Source organism: Lotus japonicus, chromosome 4 (genome assembly GCF_012489685.1).
Source record: "Lotus japonicus ecotype B-129 chromosome 4, LjGifu_v1.2".
In the NCBI taxonomy this organism is placed as follows: domain Eukaryota; kingdom Viridiplantae; phylum Streptophyta; class Magnoliopsida; order Fabales; family Fabaceae; genus Lotus; species Lotus japonicus.
The window spans coordinates 5,318,959-5,333,902 of record NC_080044.1 but is presented as its reverse complement, the minus strand read 5'-3'; the positions used below and the strand labels follow the sequence as shown (position 1 = coordinate 5,333,902).

General features: G+C 36.7%; 2 protein-coding genes across 2 annotated transcripts; one reads left to right on the top strand and one right to left on the bottom strand.

Annotated features, from left to right (window-relative positions):
• Positions 1 to 247: 247 nt before the first annotated feature.
• LOC130714070 (receptor-like protein EIX2) lies at positions 248 to 3,362 on the bottom strand. Its single transcript, XM_057563936.1, has one exon. It carries the CDS (start codon positions 3,290 to 3,292, stop codon positions 554 to 556), a length of 2,739 nt encoding a protein of 912 aa, XP_057419919.1. The 5' UTR covers positions 3,293 to 3,362; the 3' UTR covers positions 248 to 553.
• Positions 3,363 to 8,401: 5,039 nt separating this feature from the next.
• Positions 8,402 to 14,823, top strand: LOC130714406 (kinesin-like protein KIN-14C). The gene is made up of 17 exons (XM_057564307.1): positions 8,402 to 8,601; positions 8,692 to 8,925; positions 9,052 to 9,196; positions 9,675 to 9,784; positions 9,866 to 9,985; positions 10,182 to 10,385; positions 10,802 to 11,011; positions 11,120 to 11,194; positions 11,350 to 11,496; positions 11,598 to 11,733; positions 11,861 to 11,970; positions 12,322 to 12,483; positions 12,575 to 12,798; positions 13,060 to 13,141; positions 13,236 to 13,340; positions 13,426 to 13,530; positions 14,085 to 14,823. The coding sequence occupies exons 1-17, from the start codon at positions 8,557 to 8,559 to the stop codon at positions 14,268 to 14,270; spliced, it is 2,400 nt and encodes a 799-aa protein (XP_057420290.1). The 5' UTR covers positions 8,402 to 8,556; the 3' UTR covers positions 14,271 to 14,823.
• Positions 14,824 to 14,944: the final 121 nt, after the last annotated feature.

The following is a 14,944-nucleotide window of genomic DNA, read 5'->3' as shown; positions in this document are numbered from 1 at the left end:
TGGTCATGATGAAAAATACACAATAAGCATAATAATTCTTTGCAATGTTGACAGCTGCACAATCCCCTTTAAGGGTCATTTTCAACTTCTTTAACTGCCTATGTTTGAAAGCTGATTATGACTTTTCTGAAAGGATGCTTTAATAACTGGGGGCAATTTATGGGAGATGCATAACCTTTAGTCCTTAGGGCAACTCAACGTCTACAAATTTTTACCAAGCCAAGAAATTAATTAGGGAGTAAAAAGATTGAATGTTACCCAACCAGATGTTGTCTTATAATGAAGAAATGAAGATGGAGACCTCCAAAGATGTAAATTTTTGGACAACAACGCTATTATAGACATATATTATGAGACCAGGTAAAGTGAAGTTAGTGCCAGTCACTAAATAAGATTAGTACTTCCCAGACCCAGTTGATTTTTCGATAACTAGATGACAAAAGTTATATTTTGATGGATAGTAGTTTGACATTTACCTGAAAGATGTGTAAAATTTACAAGAAAAGAACTAAACCATATTTAAGAATGTGTTTGTAAAACTTACATATGCATCTTAAAGACCTTCATTGCGAAAGTGGTTGATATTTACGACAATAATGACGTAAAGGCTGTCAAGAAAGCGGAAATAAGCATGTCTCCATTTCCTGATGAAGAGAAGGGTGCCGAAAACCCCCCAAAAAGCAGACGCAAGTCCAACTCCAACTCCAGTTCTGAAACTAGAGTTAAAATCACCATCTTTGGACACTTCCATAAAGTCATTTGGCTTCTTTTCTTGTGCACAGTTTTTTGGAAGAGGAGGTCCACAAAGTTCTGGATTACCAATGTAACTTGATTCCTCGAAACTCTGCAGTTGTGTGCTGAGGGGAATTCTTCCATCAAAATTATTGTATGATAGATTCAAGCGACTCAAGAAAGATAAATTTGACATGCTTTGAGGGATTTCTCCTGAGAGCAGGTTTCTTGAAAGGTCCAAAGATTCCAAAAACTTCATTTGTCCAATGTTACTTGGTATATTTCCCACCAAATGATTACAGGACAAGTTTAGAGATTGCAAGGCGATGAGCCTAAATAGTTCTTGTGGAATTTGTCCTGAAAGGTTATTACTTGATAGGTCAACAATGCGAACATATTCAAATGAGTTCCAATAATCCAAGTCTAGGCCCTTCACAAACAAAGGTAGTCCCTCCTGGTAGGATGCCACTGACAATGGAGTCTCTCCCATCCGATAATAGTGTTGGTAGAACAAGTTCACATCAAGTGTATTAGTTACCATTGTCGTGATATTAAATAGACACTTTGGTATTGGTCCAGAAAGTCTATTATTTGCGATGTCTAACACTAGAAGATTGGAAAGCTGACATATCTGTGATGGAATATTGCCATTAAATTTATTTGATCGTAGTAGGAGAGCCATATTCAATGACCCAATCAACTGCAATATATCTCCTGTAAACTCATTGAATGATAAATCAAGGAACCACAATTTTTTGCAGTTTTTAAATGAAGAAGGTATATTTCCCGATAAAGAGTTGTTACGAAGACGTAGGGTCTCAAGTTTGACCAGCCAACCCATTGAGTCAGGAATTTCACCACTTAAATCATTACCCTCCAAGTTCACTTGAAACAGAGATTGCCAATGCATCCAACAATCAGGTAATTCTCCAGATAAAAGATTATGTGACATGTCCAAAACTTCTAAGTTTTGTCTCCCAATCATATTATGGCACATCAAAGGATAAATAGGTCCTGAGAAACTGTTGTTAGCTATGTTGAAGAAGGAGACTTGAGCAGACAAACGTGGCAACCAGCCTGTGAAGTTATTGTAGCTTAAATCAATTGATGTGCCAGTAAACAATGTGGTAGAAATATCCCCAGTGATTGAGTTGTTGGATAAAAAGAGATACAAAAGCTGTGTTATAAAGCTCTGAAACTTGTCCTCAACATTGAATGAAAGTCCCGAACTTGAAAGATCCAAATAAAACAAGGGTCTTTGTGTGTACAACCATGAAGGAAACCCTGGGCCTAACTTGCACTTGCTCATACTAATCTCTTCAAGCTGGAAAAGAGGCTTCCAATGGGTGCCAAAATTAAAAATAAAAGCAGTTGATTCAAGTCTCAAACGCTTCAAGCTTGAAAGTTTTGTAAAACTTTTCTCTGACAGGTTGCCTGACCTGGAATTATGCCCAATCAATAAAGCCTCCAATTTGGATAGTTGCCCAAGAGTTCTTGGAAGACTGCCATTTAAGTTATTATCTCCAATATCTAAATATGTCAGTGATGATATATTTCCGATGGTGGCTGGAAGGGGACCAGATAAAAAATTGTTAGAGAGATCAAGATTCTCTAAATTTTTGAATTGTCCCATCCACACTGGAATAGTTCCATTTAGCTTATTATAGCCCAAACGCAAGGACTTCAAATGCTGGAAATTCAACATTGTTGCAGGTATTTGGCCTCTCAGAGAATTATAGCTAAGGTCCAAATCAGAAATTCCACTTCCGAGATTGAACAGCCAATTTGGTATCTCAGAATGAAAACTGTTCATGGAAATATCAAGTACCGCAAGTGAAGTAAAATTGACATACCCAATAGACGGATTGATCCCATTGAGTTGACATATTTCCAGCCTTAACTCCATGAGTGAAGGGAGCATAACCATCGATTGAAGCCAGAGAGTTTCGTTGGAGAGATTTATTGAACTCAAGTCTAGATATTTCAGAGAAGAAAAACGTGGAAGCCATCTAAGATTGTCCATGTGGAGGTTATAATTGTTTGATAAATCCAGGTGAACCAGACTAGAAAAATTTGTTGAGGAGGAGGAGGCTTTAGGTGGCAATTTATGAGATCTCTGACTTTTTGTATATCCAAGGACAGATTCAAAATGGATAGCTTGGAAGTCATTCTGACTCAAGTCTAAGAAGGTTAGGAAATCAAGTTTCAAGAGAGAGAAGTTGATCTTACCTCCTAAACATTTGATAGGGAGTGTTTCATCACCATACTCATCCGAGTAGATAAAATCAAAACAATGAAGGTGTAGTTCTGTAACTCTTCCACTGATGTTGGTACACTTAACACCTTTCCAATTGCAGCAATCTTTTTCAATGGACCAAGATGATAGCATATTTGAGGGATCCTTAATGCTTTGCTTAAACATTGAAAGGAGGTCTTGATCTTTTCTATTGCAACGAATAGTCATGTTATTGTTCGTCTCGTGGCTCATACCCAAGTTGACCGTGATCGCACATAGAAACCACAGGAAAATAATCACCATCCTTGAAGGTGAGGAAAACATGATCGTGGGTGAATAACAGAATCTAAATGTTTGGTAAACTCTAATCTCTTACTTTAGGATCTATTGCTTAATTAAGTTTTTGGAAATGTACGTGTTGAAGCCAATGGTGCAGATGAGCTATATATCCTTGCTCATGTCTATGAGAATCTATGATAGTTTACTTTCTTTTGCTTATGTCCTTTTAGGTTTAATTTGATTCTTATAATACCTTTTATGAGAGACGTTAGTTGAGCGATTTAAGTCCCGAAATTAATCAGAAAAAAAAAAGAGCTATTTGACCATAACCTCTACTATATATGTGTGGCATGTGGGTATGAGTTTTTGTTGAACTTAACGTGGATTCTCATTGAAGCAAACATATTAAAATCTTCCTTCTAACTTGTAAGCAAGAAAAAACAAATTATAATATATATTATGAATTAATTTTGGAATTCTAGTACTCTAGTTGATATTTCTTTTTATTATCATGGATAAATTAAAAATGAGAAATATAGATGTGACTCCTTAAATTATTGCTGAGACTTGAGATAGTACACTTAGAAGAATATGTCCGTCAAAGAAAAACATAGAAGCATATGAAGAAGATAAAATTAATTAAGGTGGCAGTGTCATATCAACGTGTCATTAATAGTTGAGATATACTCTTGGACGACAACCGCCAATTATATATTTAATTTTTTTTTGTAAATAATTATGTATTTAATTGATCACTCTGTTTTTTATTAACTCTTTTTTACTCCTTAAAGGTTATTTCCTTGATTGTACTGTTTTGACTTAAACTTTTATGATTCAATTGTAGCAACATAGATACAATTGTCGTCAGTGATTGTGTGATTATCAGTTTTAACAAGCTAAATATTGATTTGACCAGATAAAAAGATATTTGAAAATATTGTTTTTATGATTTTCAATAAAAAGAAAGCAATAGAAGAAGATTTACAGAGGTAATTAACAAATAAGAAAACGTATCTATAAATGCATTTGCCTAATAATTCTCTAATTTTTTCAACTCAAACAATTTTGTAAAGTTTGCCGAGAGTTATCCACCTAACTATCTCTAGCCTATGTGAATCTATTAGTTGGAATTCCTAGACGTAATTCATTACCATCTAGAAAACCAAAAAGAACATTAAAATTCAAATTTTCTCTCAAAGGCAGTTCCAACTTCCAATGATCAATCTATCCTAAGACAAAGTACCCTAGGCTTGTGAATCTCTGTTGTCACCTTGAAAACTCATGTTAGAACTCAGAACCCCACCTGTCACGTAGAAATCCATTATTGTTCATACCCGAGATATTATCACCCTAGGACAAATAGCTCATTAAGTGGTTTCTCTCTTGAACTGGACAAGAAATTATCTCTCGATCTCATGCTAGTCCATATAAATCTAACAACTTTCTTAAGCTTTTCGTAGCCTCCAGAGGTTGTCACCATGCTTCGGAGCTCCACTCCATCAATTCCTAGCCCAAGAACCCTTCCTCCATGAAGCTCAGCCTCCTCTAGATGTTTTAGGGAGGAAAAATGGTGAATAATGGAAGAGATCTCGAAAAGTTATTAAAAAAAGATGACACAACAAAGTTGGCTCTGCCTTGACGATGCACGACAGTGACATAGAATGAAACTCTACTTGGATAGGTTTCATTCATCTGAATGAAGGAACTCTTAGATAAAACTCCACTAGCCAATGACTCATTCAAACTTTTGATTGTTAAAGAGAAGAGAAAGATTTATGGGAGTAGGCAAGTCAAGCAACAAAGTTATTAGTGAGGATAATGTGAAGTTGTGAACTGTCTAGATGAGTTTGAGATATTAATCCGTCAGTTTCAGTCGGACTTAGGCTAAAATAGTCAGTTTTGTCGGGTGAAAAAATATCTAAACACTAGACCCGTCACCGACGATTAGTGGCTATGGGTTGTTCAGATTCGATTTCTTATGTGATGGTTTTGTCGGATAAATCGGGTTTCGGTCAATAGTAATTTTTTTGGACAGCCATATGTTTGAGTAGTAAAAATATTTTCTTGTACAGAGGTTGCACATAGAAAGAAAATAATCACCATCCCTGAAGCTGAGGATAACATGATTGGAGGTGAATAGTGGAATCAAAGTGCTTGTTTGCTGCTCAAGAAATACTTCGGTTCAAAATTCTGAGGGAAAAGCTATTGCTGAAGATATTAATTAAGCTCTTTGACTCTAACATGTACTGAGTCAAGCAAATGAATTAGTGGATCCTAAAACACGTTACATGAATGCTTTGCTTATTGGTGGATCATTGGACTTGACTATCCTGTCTATCCATAAGAAACTGAATGTGCATCCATTTCCTCCACGAAACAATGAATGGTTCAAATCCCACATCAACTAATTGAGTATGCCATAAAGATAAGATACTGATGAAATGTATTCTCATATAAAGTCTGCTAATAAAAATCAGTGACATTACTATTGTTGAAAACATCAACCATTTAGTTTTCTATGTTGAACTTATTAACAGAACTTGATAGCTGGTGGGATGTGATGTTCTTGACTGAAGACTCATCTTTTATATCTCAAGACTGTGTCCCTAACAATTAAATTCTTCACCTCCAACCTACTTAGGTGCCTTTCTCTTCCCATGTTAGAAAAATAAGTAATAACTCTACCGTTTCGATAGGGGTTGAAATATGAAATGAGAATTTTGGGGTTATTTTTTTCTTTTCTCCATTAGCATGGATAAGTTAAATTAATTAAGGCATTGCCCTCATGAAACTTACAAAGATGAACTTGCGTACTGCTATTTGGCTAATTAAGCAGCAGGTCTTCATTATTGTACGCTGGATCTGAAATCTAATTAATTTATTATTTAATAAGTTTTATGGATTAAACTTAGATAATAGAGATCCAACATTAGAAAAATTGTGATAAGCATTAAGAGCTCGTTTAGTACGTCATATTTGGTATGATAATATAAGTTTATACAATACATTATGAGTTTATTTATTATTTAATATTTATACAGTATTGTATATATTTATCCATCAATACACTCTGATACATTAAAATGATTGATTATTTATTTCGTCATATAAATGAAGAAAAAAAAATGATAAAAGTGTGATGTAAAAACTACTTGAAATTATTTAATCCACTGACAACTACCACACCACTACTCTCCACCACTACCACCAACGCCACTGTTATTCTCACCATTGTCACTATCGTTGTTGCCGCCATGGCCACCACCACCACCAATTCATCATCATCGCTCACTGCCACCTTTCGCCCTCGCCACCACCACAACTACTACCACTACCGCCACCACCCAGAACCAACGCTACCACCTTCATCGCCACTACCACCATACCACTACTCTACCGCCACCACTCATTGCCACTATCGTCGCCGCCACTACAACCACTCCAACCACCACTACCGCCCTTCATCACCACCACCATCATTGCCGCCAGCACCACCCTGCAACACTATCATTGCCACCACTACTGCCACAACTAACTCCACCAGTCCCTTACAATCGCCTTAACCACCTCCATCACCACTACCACCACCAATCTACCGCCACCACAGGGGAGGGCCTTGTGGCTCCACCATTAATTGTCGCACTCATAAGTGAGATATTTATGTTGCATTGTGATCTTTACAACACACAGTTATAAGTGCAAATTTAAGTTGATTTTCGCACTTTCAAATGAGAAATCATGGTAATTTTCGCACTTATAAGTGAGAAAATATTTCAGGGAGAAATGTTCGTTTTTCACCTACTATGGGTGCGGAAAAAAGATGATGTACTTGAAAAAAGTTATTGAAAAACACCAAGAAAAGATGAGTAATTGCGAGCTCAACCTCAATGGTGAAGATTGGAAGAGCCGGTGATTATAGGTAAGATGAACAAGATTATTGTGGGTGATGTAGGTGGGTGAGATGAAGGTAGGTTTAATGTGAGTAGAGGATGGTGGTGAGAAAATGTTATGATCGATGAAGAAAAGTAAGAGGACGGATGGTAGTCACAATGGTGGAGATTGAAGAAGAAGAAGAAGAAGAAGAGGATGATGGTGAAGGATGAAAAGAAGATGGTGATGGTGTTGTTTTTTTTTATCAAGAGGAAGGGGGAACCCAGGAAGAACAAAGGAGAAGGGCCTAACTAGGTGCAGCAACCATGCGCAAGCTAGTGCCACCAATCCTGTCAAAAAACAAAGCATCACTAATCCCTGGAGGTGGAGAACACATGGAGATGAACTCCGAAACTGTCTGACTGACCACGGTGCGCCAAAGCGTCGGCAACCTTGTTTGTTTCTTTGAAATCATGGCTTACTCGACATAAATCAAACATAGCCATGAGCCTCTTGCATGCAGAAATCAAATGATGATGAGGGTGGAATGACATGTCCTGCCCGTTCAATAATTCAACAACAACTTTAGAATCACAAGAGAGAAGAACTCGCCTCAAACCCCATTGAATTGCTATTTGGAGGCCATGGAACGCACCCAGAGTTCGGCGCAAGTAATGCTACCTCTGCCCAAATTGGCTGAAAAACCAAAGAGCCACTTGCCGGTGTGGTCCCTGGCCACACCACCAGCAGAAATTGGCCCTGGATTTGTGGCAGCACTGCCATCCGTATTAATTTTAGTTACACCAAAAGGAGGGGGCAGCCATCTTAAGTATTTGGGAATGCACTGAATTCCAAAGGAGTTCATGGAGCGAAGCTTTAACCAAGCTTCATATTCAGTGGAAGCGAAGACTTGCAACCAAGAGAATAAGCGAGCAGCAGGAATAAATTTATGCTGGAAAACCAGCATATTTCTCCAATGCCAGAGGTGCCAACAAGTAACTGCAAAGAGGACTGGCCAAGGAGCACCGCCAGTGAAGATGGTGATGGTGATGTTGATGAAATATACAAAGAGGATAGAAAATGAATGAAAATTATTTTTAAAGATATGTTTTTTTTTTTTTTTTTGAAATAAAGATATATGTTAATAAAATGCGAAGCATATGAATTACATGAGAACCAATTAAGGTGACTCTTGTTAAATTTTAAAAAATAATTTTATATGGAAACAGATGACCGTTAGTTCCAAAATTTTATAATTTGAAAAAAAGGCACACTTCATTTTCATCCTGAACCGGAAGGTGAGTAACTGAGCCGCCAGGTGCAAATTCAAACTTCCCAGCTACTCACTCCGTACTCTCTCACGCTCTCTTCTCCCAAAACCCTAAATTCCCAAATCCGAACCCAATTCACTCCACAAAACCCTCACAATCGAAGCCACCATGGCTTCCCGGAACCAGAACAGGCCACCTCGCAGCCCCTTCAACGTAAAACCCTTTCTCCATTTTCGCAATTTCACAATTTCACACACATGGCTATGAATCGCGAGCTGAACGAGTTTTCTTTTTTGATTTCAGAAAAAGGCGAGCACCGAAGAACTCGCTGTGGAAAAGCGTCAGAGGTTCGGAGCTGACAAGATGGAGCGACAGGGAGTGGCTGGGAGGGGAAGAGCGCCGTTTTCTGTGGTGAATACTGCGAGTGCGGTGAGTGAAGGTGATGGAGTGGAATGTAGTACCGTCGAGTTCACGAAAGAGGATGTTGATGCGTTGCTGAATGAGAAGATGAAAAAGGGCAATCCCTATGATAATAAGGTTTCATTTCTATTAGTCTATTTAATCAAATATTATCTTCTTTTTTTTTTTCATTTTTGGGTATTGTTGTTGTTGTTGGTCTTATGTTATGTGGGTTTTGTTGTGTGCCCAATTTTTGTTTTGTAGAAAAAAATGGAGCAGATGGGGGATCTTATTAAGAGGCTTAAACTTTGCGTTCGATGGTTTAAAAGAGTTGAAGAAGGCTATGTTCAAGAGAAAGAAAAGCTTCAGTCTGAACTTGAGTCTGCTGTTAAGAAGGGCATTGATACTGGTAATTATTAGGAATATTTTGATTTTCTCTGTTGGGATGTTCGAAATTTAGTTGATAGGGAGTGATATTTACAATGTCTTCTTAAAAATTGTGCTTGGATGCTTGATTCCTTAACTTATTTGGTTTTTAAGTACCAAAAGTTGGGACTATCCATTTTGTGTCAAGCAGAAAAACTGCTATTATAAATTGTTGTTTGCCTAGTCACTAGCAATCATGTATTTAGGTGAAGTAGTTTACTGCAAATGATTATGTCATTCTTTAGTGTAATTATCTAGAGTCCCGGTAATGGTTAGGTGTACGATAAGGTTTGTTGATGTTGAGATCTGAATTTTTCTGTAAGAGCTTTCTAGAAAATTACCCAATGCTATTTCAATTTTATTATTATAATTATCATTTCAAGTATCTTGTTCATTTTTAGTTCAAAAAACTAGTGTCGACAGAACCATTATTTAATCATCATACGTTTGTGTTTTCTTAGAGACTGAGATGAAAATTAAGATTGAGGAGTTCAATGAGACTATATCTGATTTGAGGAAGACAATATCTTCTTTAGAAGGTAGACTTTTGAAGGAAGAATCAGAGAAGTTGGTAAGGTTTCCTGCAAGCATTGAAATTGAAAATCTCAAGTAACCTTGTTGATAGCCTAACATCTTGTGGGTTGACAACCAGGAAGCAATTAATTGTTATAGAAAAGAAAAGGAAGCCAGAACTGCAGCTGAGAAGGTTGGAAATGAGAAATCAGCTGAGCTTGAGAAAGTACGGGATGAGAAATCAGTTGCTGAGAAGAAGGTAATAGTATCTTATGTTCTTGATAAGTTAGTTATTAATTATTAGTGATTAAATATGTACACCAAGTTATTCCAAGACATTACGCTCGGATAAATTTTGCTCTTGATTTAAGGTTATTTTATTGGTGTTTTGGTTCATGACTTCAGGCATATTTCCTCACATATTTTTCCTTTTGAAATTGTTGAGTTGTGCGCAGGCCACTTCAAATGAGGATTTGTACAAGCGTTCACAAGAGTATAATATGAGCCTGCAGCAGTACAATAGTCGTCTTCAATCAGATCTTGAAATAGCTAATGAGTCACATAAACGACTTGAAACAGAGAAAGCAACCATTGTTGAGAGCCTAAGCAATGTGAGAGGTCACAATAAGGCATTGCAGGATCAGTTGGCATCTCTTAAGGTGAGTTGTTTCAATATGATTTTGTTTTTCTTTTTTGTCTATTCAGTGTTGTATGGTGTCATATCAATTGAGAGTTTTAATTCTTGAATTTTTCCCATTGGCAATGAAAAACTTCAAATCAAGGAAATGTGTGAGCATTTTAGAAATTTTTGCTGCCTTGTGCCCAGAAAGGAAGGAAGGCAGTAGTCGGATTTAGCTTGGCATTGCTAATTTGCCTTGCAATTCTGTTCATTGTGTCAGTGTTCTTGAGTTCCAACTTGTATAGTATTTCTTAACACGTCATAAGAAACCTTGTTGTGAAGGGGGAATAATTTTGACTTGGAGCCTTAAATTTTGCTGTTATTTTTGTCAGCATTAACTCTGTTATTGGTCTCTCTCATTTTCGTGTTGCCTCTCTTTTTATCTTTGTTTATCAGGTTTCACAGGAAGAGGCTTCCAAACAGAAAGAAGTGCAAGCATATGAACTCAGATGCCTCCGCGAAGAATTAAAACAAATGAGAGATGATCGTGATTGGCATCAGGCACATGCAAATGCTTTAATTGGAGAATTTACAAAATACAAAGAATGTACAGGGAAATCATTTGCTCAATTGGATACCTTGACAATTAAAACAAATGCTCTTGAGGTTTGTTACTTTGTTTTGTCCTCACCTTTTGTAGCTGTGATCTTTCATTTTATAAGTTAAGCAGTTCTGTATATATTTGATTTATTCAATAACTTGCTTTCTTGACAGGAGACTTGTTCTTCCCAAAAGGAGCAAATAAATATACTGCAGCAGCAATTGATTGCTGAAAAGGAGAAGTTAAAGGTAAGGCAGCTGAGCTTTAACTTTCAACACAGAGAAGTTGCTTATCAGTGTTAAAATTTTCATGGAAATAAATGATAAAATGGCATCTGTGAGTTTTTGTTTGAAATGTTCAGTGCTTATTTGGAATTTGAACTAAAAAACTTTTCTTTCTGCAGGTGGCTGATTTATCTGCATCAGAAACAAGAACTGTGTTTGAAGAGCAGAAGAGAATTATACATGAACTAAAAGATCGATTGGCAGATAAAGAATTTCAAGTAGTTGAAGGAGAGAAGCTAAGGAAAAAGCTGCACAATACTATCCTGGTAGTGCTTGGTGCCCTCTCTCAAAATTATCTAAATATCCCTGGTCAGTTGTAAGGAAATAGTTCAATCTTAAGTTCTTAACCAATTATTTCTGTTTCTAGGAGCTAAAAGGAAATATCCGTGTGTTCTGCCGTGTGCGACCTTCCCTACCAGAGGATAGTACGGGAACCGACATGGTTATTTCTTACCCAATGTCAACAGAAATGGATGGCAGGGGTATTGAATTGGTACAGAATGGTACATATACAAATTTCTTTGTCTCTTTTTTTTGCTGCTATTATTTCTTATGAGCTCCATTTAGTATACCATTTAGTATACAACATGCTTAGTCAAGGATCACAACCCATCCTTCAATGGTCTGCAGGGCAAAAGTACCCTTTTACATTTGACAAGGTGTTTAATCATGAGGCTTCTCAGCCTGATGTATTCACAGAGATATCACAGTTGGTGCAAAGTGCACTTGATGGCTACAAGGTGATTTACTTTGCCTCCTTTCAGTTCATTACTTCATTATGTGTCAGGCAGAACATAATACATATTACATAGAATATAGAATTATAGATACAACAATGGTTAGTAATATAATATCATAATATAGAAGATTACTTGTCAATGGGACAGCGGTTTTTGTAATTACCGGGGATAATTCTTGCATTAAAAATCCTACAAAATTTGTTGAGTCTCTTGTTATTGTAGCAAAACCAAATTATATGATTATTTGGGGTATAGCAGTTTTTTACTTACATATGTATATTGGGTGTGTCGTTGTTGGTTTTGCTCTTCAAGGTTGGAAATGAACATTAATTACTTAGGTTGTTGTGGCAGGTATGCATTTTTGCTTATGGACAGACAGGCTCAGGAAAAACCTATACAATGATGGGTAGGCCTGAGGCTCCAGATCTGAAAGGCTTGATACCACGTTCTCTAGAACAGGTATTCCAGACTAGTCAGTCACTGAAAGACCAGGGGTGGAAGTACAAAATGCAGGTTAAAATATTTCATCTTGATTTCCATGTTGTCATATCTATAAATGGGAACTGAAATATTTTATTAAACATTTTTTATTAAATATTTCTAGGCATCAATACTGGAAATATATAATGAGACCATCAGGGATTTGTTGTCATCAAATCGGTCAAGTGGGATTGACCAGACGCGAATAGAAAATAGTGTTCCCAGCAAGCAGCAGTACACTATTAAACATGATGCACAAGGAAACACACATGTTTCGGACCTGACAATTGTGGATGTTTGTAGCGTGAATGAGATTTCCTCACTCCTGCAACAGGCAGCACAAAGCAGGTATGATCTTGTCTATGTTTGGATCCTGCGAATGCTTTATTTTGTTGTATGAAGTTATGCTCGGATAATCTTCCTGGAAAAAATTAGTGCAAGAAAGCATGAAGTTCGGTTCTGTTTCTTCCATAAAATTTAGTACATTCCAATCAGTTAGAAGATCAAACATTTCTACAAATGTCCCTGTTATACAATCTGCGCATAACTGGCTGGATTTGATTTATAAAAAAAAATAATTATGAAATTTTTTCCCTCTTGTTTTCTCAGGTCAGTGGGAAGAACACAGATGAATGAGCAGTCATCAAGAAGCCATTTTGTCTTTAGTTTACGTATCAGTGGTATAAATGAGGTACATACTTTCCTCATCATCATCACATTAGTATATTTTTTTACTGTTTTGTCCTGATATTTTATTTCATGATGCACTTATTTCTGTCTTGAAGAACACTGAACAACAAGTCCAAGGTGTCTTAAACCTGATTGATTTGGCTGGAAGTGAAAGACTGTCAAGAAGTGGGGCAACAGGGGACCGATTGAGGGAAACTCAGGTGATTTGCATGGATATGAACTTGAGCTCTTTGTCCGTAATTGTACTTTCTTTAATTAACTAATTTTCATTGCTGCCACTTTCAGGCTATCAACAAAAGTCTCTCCTCTTTGAGTGATGTCATATTTGCTTTGGCAAAGAAAGAGGAGCATGTTCCTTTTAGGAATTCGAAACTGACATACCTTCTCCAGGTATGTTAATCTATGAACTTTTGCATTATTGATCTCTTGTTATTTAAATTTTTAAGTGAATAAGTTAGTGATACGACTCATAATTATTAATGAACTATAACCTCAATTTAATGATATATTTTAGGGATGATGTTAATATGACTCATTCAGGGATTTGATTTCTATCAATTGAATAATTAGAAGCAGAAGCCATTTAAAATCAATATTGACATTGATACCTTAACATTCTGCATATTTATGTTAAGTTAGATTTCTTACCTTGAACTGGGTACTAATGTGTCTATTTGCAAAGCTTTTATATTCTTCTTAACTTTATGGTTTTATACAATTAATCTTGTTGATCAGATAAGATCTCAGTTTTGCTTTTACTTCATTAGCTACTCCCTTAACTTAGTTATGTTATATGCATTGCTAATGTGTCTATTTGCAAAGCTTTTATATTCTTCTTAACTTTATGGTTTTATACAATTAATCTTGTTGATCAGATAAGATCTCAGTTTTGCTTTTACTTCATTAGCTACTCCCTTAACTTAGTTATGTTATATGCATTGCAGCCATGTCTTGGTGGCGATTCCAAAACATTGATGTTTGTCAACATCTCACCTGATCAATCTTCAGTTGGTGAGTCACTCTGTTCTCTCCGCTTCGCGTCCAGAGTAAATGCCTGTGAAATCGGGATTCCGCGACGTCAGACTCAGACATCCACTCGGTCCTTGGATTCTCGGTTGAGCTCTGGCTAAAGGAAGGACAGAGGTGTTTGCCTGGCCAACACGCATCACCAAAAATGGTTGTCATTTTGTCCTGCTTTAGCGGGGTAGAGAAGAAAAGTAGCGGGGTAGAGAAGAAAAGTATTCTTTATGCTGCTGTAATAATTGTAAGAATGTAAAATTAGAGAATCTGAAGTTTTTGTAAATTGGTTGCAGAGGCTTGGCTTTAAGCCTCAATTTATGTAGCAGCGTGTTGATTCTGATTAAAACTTCAGTGTTTGGTGAATTCTTGCTCAGAGAGTTGTTCCTAGAATGTTAACAAATACTTCATTTTAGGGACTATTCCTATAAGAGGCAACAGCTCAAAAGCTGAAGAAAATGACAAACAATGACACAAGAGAGCATGACTCTGGGCATTGGGGACTATTCTTGCTCAGAGAGTTGTTCCTGAAATAAGGACTTGACGCCCATATTTACCTTGAGCGGCGAAGTTTGGGAGTTTCCAATATAACACTGTAGAATGATTCATAAAGAATTTGCCTAAAAATTGACAGTTTCACGGTTCATTAAGTTTGGTTGTTTCTTATTAGTTTTTGTTCAGTTTCATAATGTGGGTTTAGGTCCTGTTTGTTGTCGAGGATTATTTAACTTGACAAAAGATTATTTCGTAAGCTTTAGATAAATTATATTGTTGTGTTTGGGACGTA

Coding starts and splice junctions, on each gene's coding strand:
- LOC130714070 (XM_057563936.1), bottom strand. CDS start 3,292: ATGTTTTCCTCACCTTCAAGGATGGTGATTATTTTCCTGTGGTTTCTA.
- LOC130714406 (XM_057564307.1), top strand. CDS start 8,557: ATGGCTTCCCGGAACCAGAACAGGCCACCTCGCAGCCCCTTCAAC. Junction 11,012..11,119: donor TTAAAACAAATGCTCTTGAG/GTTTGTTACTTT, acceptor CTTTCTTGACAG/GAGACTTGTTCTTCCCAAAA. Junction 11,497..11,597: donor AGCTGCACAATACTATCCTG/GTAGTGCTTGGT, acceptor TTCTGTTTCTAG/GAGCTAAAAGGAAATATCCG.